Genomic DNA, 9,984 nt, shown 5'->3' on the forward strand with positions numbered 1-9,984 from the left:
TGACAAAGTCCCACATATGTGGTATCACCATACTCAGGAGGAGTAGCAGAATGTATTTTGGGGTGTCATTTTTGCTATACACATGCTATGTGTTAGCAATATCTCTCTAAATTGACAACTTTGTGTAAAAAAAAGTTTTCATTTTCTTTCCACATTTTCCAAAAACTTGTGGAAAAAAATGACATGTTCAAAAGACTCATTATGCCTCATAGAAATATACGTTGGGGTGTTTGCTTTCCAAAATGGGGTCATTTTGTGGGTAATTCCATTGTCCTGGTGCTCCAGGGCCTTCAAAAGTGTGATAGGTCGTTAGGAAATTATATGTGTAATTTATGCTCCTAGAACACCTAATGGTGCTCCTTGCATTTTGGGCCTCTGTATGTGTAAAAGTCTCACACATTTGGGATTGCCATACTCAGGAGGAGTAGCAGAATGTAAATTCCCAAGAATTGTGGGAAAAAATTACAACTTCAAAAAACTCACCATGCCTCTTACTAAATACCCCAGACTGTTCCCTTTCCAAAAAGGGGTCATTTGGGGGGTATTTGTACTGTCCTGACATTTCAGGGCCTCAAGAAATGAGATAGGCCGTTGGTACAGAAGGTGTGATCAATTTTCAATGATTGGCACCATAGCTTGTAGACTCTATAACTTTCATGCAGACTAAATAATAACCACTAATTTGGGTTATTTTTTACCAAAGATATGTAGTAGTATAAATTTTGGCCCAAATTTATGAAAAAATTACTTATTTCCAAAAATTTTTAATAGAAACTAAAACAAAATTGTTTTTTTTTTTTTTAAATTTCACTTTTTTTCACTTATATCGCAAAAAAATTAAAAACCAAGTGGTGGTTAAATACTACCAAAAGAAAGCTCTATTTGTGTGAAAAAAAAATGATAAAAACTTTGATTGGGTATAGCGTTGCATGACTGAGTAATTATCATTCAAAATGTGAGAGCACTGAAAGCTGAAAATTGGTCTGGGCAGGAAGGGGGTGTGTAACTGCTCTGTATGTAAGTGGTTAAACTAAACTTTACATAGTTTAGGAAACTAGCTGATTTCCCATGCTGTGAGGTTATGCACCAGACTGTTGTGTATTCAAAATCAACACACAAGATCTTAATTTATAACATCCTTTAATGCTTACTTAATATTTAGGTTTCTGTGAGCTTATACATTGATTTAGCTACAATGCATTAAAAAGCATAAGCATAAAATAACCTACCAAGTACATACAATCACTTAGCAACAATAACAATAGCTTATTTGTCATATTGACATGGATTTGGTGTTGAGTCGTCATTATCTCCATCACCACCTCCACCACCACCACCTCCGTCTCCACCACCACCTCCATCTCCTCCGCCACCTCCATCTCCTCCACCCCCATCACCACCACCTCCATCTCCTCCACCACCATCACCGCCACCTCCATCTCCTCCACCACCATCACCGCCACCTCCATCTCCTCCACCACCATCTCCTCCATCCCCACCACCATCGCCTCCATCCCCACCACCATCTCCTCCTTCATCTTCTGGGCAGCTGTAAACTGGCTGAATAAGTATATCACTAGATTGACAATCTCCTTTGCATAACTGCTGCCAGTAAATGCCAGAGCCAGTATTAAGATTGGCAAACCTGCAGTTGTCATACCACCACCCCCCACCACCAATGTATGCACAGTTGGTTCCTGATAAATCATTGTCACGATCACGGGTAGAGAATCTCATATTATCATGTCCTGCGCTAGGCTGTCCGGATGTCATGGCATCTCCAGCATTACCAGAATATCGTCCTAATCGTATTCTATAACAGCTTTGTTCCTCCTCAAGAGCAAAGGAATCATAGTTGGCCAAATGCTGTGTACCATAAGCAGAGCGCACTCTAAATCGAATGTGATGCAACTTTTGTGTGCTCAGTATGTGGATATTTTCATTGCCCAGCCAGTGATCACTTTGTAAGTCTCCAAAACCTTTCTTGTAGCACTCCCATGTGGTATCCCAAATCTTTGGGGTTTTTTTGCAGTTTTTCTGTATGACGGTCCACCCTCCATCTTCGCCAAATTCACAACGTACCAGTAGGCGCTTCTCTGGTATTGGCTCTATGACATATAGACCACTGCTTCCATGATTTATTGCCGTGCAACTTTCTGGGTAAGATTTAGCTGTCAAGAAAAACACTACCATTTATAATCTGCATTATCAGTACAACAGTGGAATTAAAGAAAGGTTTATTAATAAAGATTTCACATAAAAAAAAAATGTACACATGTTATAACAATATAATGTTTATTATGAATGCACGAACCATAATATTCTACAAAGTCAAGCCATTATATACTGCATTAGCTTATTGAAAAAGTTTATGTAGAGAGTGTTGATGATTGTAGAAATCCAAAGCAACAAATCAGTGACAACCAGAGGCATTTTGCATCTTTTAGGCAAGTTTACCAAACTACTTTTCTTTAAATGAATCATAAATCCAACCATTCTTGATTCAAATTGCCACAAATGTATTGTACATGGAGACATTTTATATCAAACTGTTAAACAGTTAGGGTATCTCTAAATTTGCAATGTCTATTCTATTGGTCAGATTTCTCTTCACTTGTTACCGTGTATGCTTAACAATGACATAATAAACGCAAAAAGAAACCATTTAAAATGACCTCTTAGACAGCTGTCAACAGAACAAGTATCCCCATTGGAAAATGTCCCCACTATATTTGTTCTGGTGACTCAAAAATTTGGACAACAGTCACCAGGGCAAATAGAGAGAGTGAATCTAGCCAGTGGGGATATAGACAGCAATAAAAAACTCTATCCCTCAACCACCCTATCCCAAACTAAAAACGGGCTTTATAAAGTTAAAAAATAAGGTTAAAAAATAAGATTGATGTCAATCAGGTTAATCCTTGTACAGCCTTGGAAAAAAAAGAACATATGACAAATCTTTATGCTGACCTTTTATACAATTAAACATTTTAATTACGTCAACACTAATACATTTTTTTTTTTTTTTTTGCAACCTGAACATATCAAATGTATCTATTATCATAAAAGTGAAAAGTGACTTTTGCTGGACTGGGAAGGGGTCTATTCATTTGGAACTAAAAATGCGTAGCGCTGTTTAGTCTTTTGTTTGCATGGTGCACCTACTGGATACAGAGCTGAGCCAGCCAACTGAAACTAAAAATATGTGTCACTTACCACTGTTTGGGTAGTTCAAGATATTTTCAGCCTTAATTCCATTTAACATATGACCATTCTGAAGCTTCAATATTGCAGACAGCTCCAGTGTATTCCCATAAAGAGCACATCCAGCCAAGAGTAACAATGACAGAGACCCATACATCCCTTGGACCCCTGTAAAAACGGTATGTGGATGTTTTACGATCTTGTAATAAAATTAAACAATTTTAAAAAATAGCATTTATTTAAGATCCATATATCTTATCTAGATTAGTAGGCAATACTGTTTAACCAAATATGTCAACTCCTTACAATACTAAGTGCAAACCTTTCAAACCTTATAAGTGCACTTGTCAAGACATTTTGATAAAACTGAACAACCTGTGTAATTGGTTGCAATACGTCTTTAACTGCATACTCTAATTGCAATAAATCTTAAGCTTCAAACTCCCATTAATGCTCAGAAATGCAAATGTCTGTGCAGATTCAGCTGATTTTACCCAAAACTGATCTCTTGGTCTTGAGCGAACAATGCAAGATAAAACACCCCACAGCTTTTTAAATTGTCTGGGGCCCTAACAAATTGTTTGGTACAGGGCTTCCATCTTAAAAAATTAGGCTGGTACCTAATTTCTTTTGGGGGTTTCTTGATTTTTATTTTATGTTGATAGTATGGTTTGAAAGAAAATAAAAAAAACTGCTGTATCCTCTGCAATATCCTAATTCTTGTAGTAAAACTCCTACCTGTACTTTGCCTGTGGTAAATTTGGGCCAAGACTTGCTAATTAAAAGGAACCTCCGGACCAAATTCACACTGCTGTATCATCTTTAATCTGTTAATTCTTGTAGTATAACACCTGCTTATACTCTGTCTCTAGCACATTTTGACTAGTTCCCCCCTTATTAAAAACGTCCTATGCAGGGCAGTTTTGCATTGCTGTAGCATATGTAGTCTCAGTCTCTGCAGTTCAACAGAAAGCAGTCATCTTGTGTTCATGCTCTTACATTACAACTTGTAAGTCTGTTTTGGTATACTCTACTGTTCACCCTGGTGATTGGTCGACCAAAAAAAAGAATGAATTAAGAAAAAAAAAAAAAGAAGAAAAATGTTAATATCAGTTAGAACAGGGACTTTACGATCGATTGGCCAATGTCTGGCAGATCTATAACCTATAATCTATAATAAAAAGCGTTATTGCTGTTAAAATGACCTGAAAAAAAGCTTATTTTTGGGTCGGTGCTGCTGTATGTAAATCAAGCTAATTATAAGAGAAATAAAAATGACTCAGTTCTATAGCCAAATATGTGCTACATGTGTAAACTGTCTCTGAGACTGTCCAGGAATAATAAGCATTTCTAAGCATGTTATTTAAATTATTTGTGTATTTTGACGTTGCCCTTAAAGCCTCTTAAAAATGCCCTCTCTCCAGTGTAAAGTATAATTTGACAGATGTCCTCATTGATAGTGCCTAGCTCCCCAAAACATATTTACAATACTTTACCTATTATCATTTTAAAAAAAGGTAGAACCTATTAACAGGATCTCCCCCACTTCAAAAAGACTTCAGTGTGATTTTCTGCTAACTTTGGAGTCACCGAATTTCGAACAGAATTCGCTGAACTATCAGTAAATCAAAAACCAGGCAGAGTCCCTCATCCCCAGTGGCAGGACCATGTAATTCTAAAGCCAGATACACACTATACAACTTTCTCTAGATTTCTTTCCTTTAGATTTACCAAAACCATATAATATGAGGTCAATCCTAAACACTTTCAATTTGTATGCAGTCAGGCAAGCCCTTGCACTACATAGTTGACGGTAAATCTAAAGGAAATCTACCTACAAAAGCTGTATAGTGTTTCCAGCCTTAAGCCCCGTACACACGATCAGATTATCGAACGATCTGTCGTCCGTTTTTTGTGGCATGCTAGTCTGATGTGGAAAGTGAAGAGGTTATTTTCCCGTACGACAGAATTCTACTTCAGAAGTGATGTCATGTGTTGGATTGCTTTGTATGTGTTCTTTCGTCTCTGAGCATGCCTAGTCTTGCTCTTAAGATTTTTTTCCGTGGAAATCTGTACTAATGAGACGACAATTGGATGTTGTATTATAGACGACAAGAATTTTATAGCCTGCACATCAGGATTTTGTCAGCCGAAAAGTCGGAGTTGGCTGTCGAAAGCACCATACTAACAATCTGAAAATTGGCAGAACGGTCGTCGGACGAATTTTCCCTACAGATTTTCTTATCGTGTGTACGGGCCTTTAGGATCGAATTGATAGAAGTACAAGTCCTTTAGCAGGTAAGACAGCTTCTTTATAGTCCATCTGTGTATTTAGCTGTTTGCCTGTAGTTCAGCTATAAACAAGAAACAGTGGGATAGGGCTGAACCAATGAAAGTTTCCTCTATTGGCTAGAGGAAATCCCAACATTTAATACAATAAAAATGATATTAAAATGCAATCTGACCATACTTTCAACATTTTTCTATCTATTTAAAGCCCTACCTTTCAATCCCGAAATCTTTTCTAGATAGCCTCCAAAGAGACATAAATAAATGTATGTGGTCAGATAGGCTCCCTGGAGTTTCCAAACATAGACTATATAGTTCTGAAACCTCAGGAGGCCTTGGCCTCCCCCAGATTTGGGTTATACAGTTTAGCAGCCAGAGTTACACAGCTGGCTCAATGGAATATAATACATTTTAAAGTCCCATGGATTAAATTTGAATCTCATGCACTACCACTTGGAAAAACTGATCCACACTATCTGTGTAGCCACACAATTGACCTAAATTGGAAATCCTCCGCCAGTCCTGTCCTATACATTTTGGAAAGAATAAACAATATAATGTTAATGGAAAGACTATTCCACACTCTTTCTGATACACTGATACGTTTTCTGATGAATAAGACCTATGGTCTTCCAACAGTCACAAATTCTTAGATAGATTTTATGTGCTATGTGTAGTTAGTGTCTGTAAACATGTTTTGTTACTTTGCAATTGCTGGAAATTATATATATAAGTCATAACTTTGTAACACCTTTCTAGACATGTTTTGGCTGTACACATTTTGTATGCTATCATTTTAATAAACAGCTTATAAACAAAAAAAATAAATAAATAAATAAATAAAATACAGGCTTGTAAAAATGTGAAAGTCACATTATTAAAAACCACTTAAGTAAAAAACATAAATAATACAACTCAGCTGAAAATACACCATACTTTTCCTGGAAGGGAATCCTGATCTGACCTTAACCCTATGGTCAATATTATGCAGAAATTAAAGAACCCACTTGCCAGTTGTATGAAATAGTACTGTCAGTACCTCTTAAATGTTAATCAGCATTTTTCAAAACAACTAATCAATGGGGGAGATTTACTAAAACTGGTGCACACAGAATCTGGTGCAGCTGTGAGTAGAAACAAATCAGCTAACTTCAGCTTGTTCAATTAAGAATTGACAATCAGCCTAGGTTCACACTAAGGGCGGGTTCGAAATCGTGATTTCAAAATCGAAAATCGAAATTTCAAACCAGCATTTCAGTCCTACATCAGAGGGGGGCATTTGACAGACATCTGTGGGGGTTCCTGCACAGATGTCTATTGAAATTGCCCCCGAAGTCACCAAAAGTAGTGCAGAAACTACGTTTGGGAATCGGTGAGGCGCAGCAAAGTCGGCGTCGCACCGATTCAGACGGTGCCATTAGGCTCCGATTTGGCATACAATTTGACATGTCAAATCGCATGTCAGATCGGCTCAATGTGAGCATGGGCTAAAACCTAGAAGCTGATTGGTTATTTTGCCAAGCTGCACCAGATTCTGTGTGCACAGTTTTAGTAAATCCCCCCCAATGTGTAGATCTTACTTCGTGCTACAAACAATTCCTTGTATTTGTCTGGAAGTGGCCATTTGTTTGTTGTTTAATGTTCAAATGTAGAATTTTTACATTAAAGATTGTAATTTTATAATTTAACAATAAAGTGGTACCTTGCCAAACCATTATGTGTAGTTTAAACAGAGCGTGTACAGAATAAATCAACTCTCAGAGTGTGTACAGATTAAATCATCTGTGTTCTGTATCTTCTTTGGGGAGATACCCCCTTAATTCCTGTCCTAAAGACACAACAAGAATGGAAAAACAAATCTCTCCAAAGGCGGGGGAATTACCCCCTACACTTTTCTCAATGGGAATATTTTGTGCAAAGCTTCTTTTTAATAATATTGTATTCCCTGATGGGGATATGAACCTTCACTTACTGTCTAGGTGGCAACATTGTCAACATGAAGGGAGTCAAAAAACAGTAAAAACCTGTTGTAGTGTTTTCCCTTTTCTGAAAAACTAAAAAAGGTTTAAGCTTCAATTACACTTTGAAGTTTAATTAAAAAAATGCAAAGCTATTTATCTTGTGAAACTTTATGTACATTTGTTCTGGTGGAGCAAATAGAGGCAAAACTGAATGTTAATAAGCTATTTTCTCTCCAGGTCAAATGTTCTTCATAGAGTAGATCAGAAAATACTACATTATGGCCACTAGAGACAAAAAAGAAAAGTTGATCTGGGGCCACTAGGCTGAACTAATGATCATAATAAATAAGTAATCATACAAGAAGAACTATAGGAAAACTTTTTTTTTTTTCCATTTTGGATAGAGCAAGTGAAAATTATAACCCCTGTCAGATTTTTTTTGCCACCTGTGTCCCATTGCGGAGATTTCCCTTCCCTTGCAGCCCCATAGCCAAACAGAAAGTGAGAGGAAATCCCTGCAAATTCAGGGAATTCCTTGGGGACCCCCAGGTCACCAGGACTAGTTTCCCCATTAGAAAATTTCCCCTTTATTACTTTTCTGGGGACAACCCACAATTTGAGATTTCCTTTACCTTCACTTTAAATGATAATGGTAAACAGAATAAATGGAGAGGGTGAATCTCCCTAACGGAGGCACAGACAGCAATAAAAACTGACATTTGTACTAATCCTTCTCCACTCTATCCAAAACCCCCAAAAAAGTTTTGCCTTTAGCTATACTTTAACTCAAAAGTTTTTCAACTCCATCTAGTGGCCATAACATGCTATTTTCCCGATTTGCCCTGTTCTGCATGAAGTAATCTGGGGAAAAAATAGCCTAATAACATTCGATTTTGCCTCTATTTGAAAAATAAGATGTACAAACAGTTTGGAATGATGATTATCCCTGCAAATGTTTTTGAATACACCCTTTTATAGTTTAATTTCACTAATCGGTAACATAGAACACGCTGCTATTATTATACTGTAGCAAAGCAATAACGTATGATCGTTAAAGGTGACCACTGGAAGTTATACAGTATTTGCTTTTGGATAATAAATTCTTATTATTACTGTCACCTACTACCCAGGATGCATTATGGACATAGAATAAGTAGACCTATATAATGCCCTATTCAGTATATAGGTGCTTAAATAATACATCATCAACCCATTTCTAGAAGCTCAGCAGAGTATCTTACCCATTGTTGTCCAAGAAGAGTTGGGCTCTGTATCTCACTGACCCAGCCGTTCTATTTATACAGTCTATATGTTGGGAGGGGATTTGAATGTTCTATCAGAACAGCTGGTAACCAGAGATAAATGATGTTTAATAACTAGGTGTGAAAGCGACTACTGCCTCCTGTTAGAGAAACGCCAGTATCTATCTAGTTTACACAAATATGCTCTATGATTTAAATAGAAACGTTGCTCTGGATATTGGATATTAGGCCAGAACAATGATTCAGCTGGAAGACTGCACACATACAGAAAGAGATGCAATGTGTTATATACTGAGCATTGAACGCAGTGAGAAATGATTATACGTCCTACAGTGACAGGGATAGCGAAAAAAAGCTAAGTAGAGCAGCCGAGTAACAGATGGTTTGAAAGGAACATATATCTCCAATTTCTGTTCTACGAAAAAAGAACAAATTGATAAAAATGGTTTATGAAAAGGCTACAGTACCATACAGAGCTTAGGGTGTGCCATCCTAGACATTAAAGAAAGCTTTAAACATTGACTTAGGAGTCTATTTATAAATGTTTTTACCAAAGACCCAAACAATTGTGTGAATTGTGTGTTAAAAACAGACCCCTTAGCATTATACACTCATCAATTGGTTGTTAACACAAATTGCTAATCAGCCAATCACATGGCAGTAACTCAATGCATTTAGGCATCTAGATGTGGTGAAGACAACCTGCTGAAGGTCAAACCGAGCATCAGAATGGTGAAGAGAGAGCATTTAAGTGACTTTGAATGTGGCATGCTTGTTGATGCCAGATGGACTGATCTGAGTATTTCAAAAACTGCTGATCTACCGGGATTTTCAGGCACAACCATCTCTAGGGTATACAGAGAACGGTCGGAAAAAGAGAAAATGCCCTGTTGATGTCGGAGGAGAATGGGTTTGAAATGATAGAAAGGCAACAATAGCTCAAATGACCACTCATTACAACCAAGGTATGCAGAATACCATCTCTGAACGCACAACACATCAAACCCTAAAGCAGATGGGCTACAGCAGCATCAGACCACACCTGGTGCCACTCCTGTCAGCTAAGAACAGGAAACTGAGGCTAAAATTTGCACAGGCTCACCAGCAACAGACCTCTCCCTCAACAGTAGTTTCCTTCTAGAAACATAAGACAACCCCGCCAGAAACAATAGACCCCCGCACAAAAATAAATCCCCAAGAACGACAAAGGATCCCCCATCGGGCAACATTAATAGACCCTCCAGTACACCCCAGCACTCCTTGCCAAA

General features: G+C 37.6%; 1 protein-coding gene across 1 annotated transcript; it reads right to left on the reverse strand.

Annotated features, from left to right (window-relative positions):
• Nucleotides 1-1,266: 1,266 nt before the first annotated feature.
• LOC309547146 (fibrinogen-like protein 1-like protein) lies at nt 1,267-8,849 on the reverse strand (the record flags this gene model as incomplete). Its single annotated transcript, XM_082246932.1, has 3 exons — nt 8,696-8,849; nt 3,217-3,372; nt 1,267-2,171 (listed from the first exon to the last, which is right to left on the reverse strand). Exons 1-3 carry the CDS (start codon nt 8,697-8,699, stop codon nt 1,267-1,269), a joined length of 1,065 nt encoding a protein of 354 aa, XP_082103058.1. The 5' UTR covers nt 8,700-8,849.
• Nucleotides 8,850-9,984: the final 1,135 nt, after the last annotated feature.

This window comes from Pelophylax lessonae (genome assembly GCF_965119305.1).
Source record: "Pelophylax lessonae genome assembly, chromosome: 2".
Taxonomy (NCBI): Eukaryota; Metazoa; Chordata; class Amphibia; order Anura; family Ranidae; genus Pelophylax; species Pelophylax lessonae.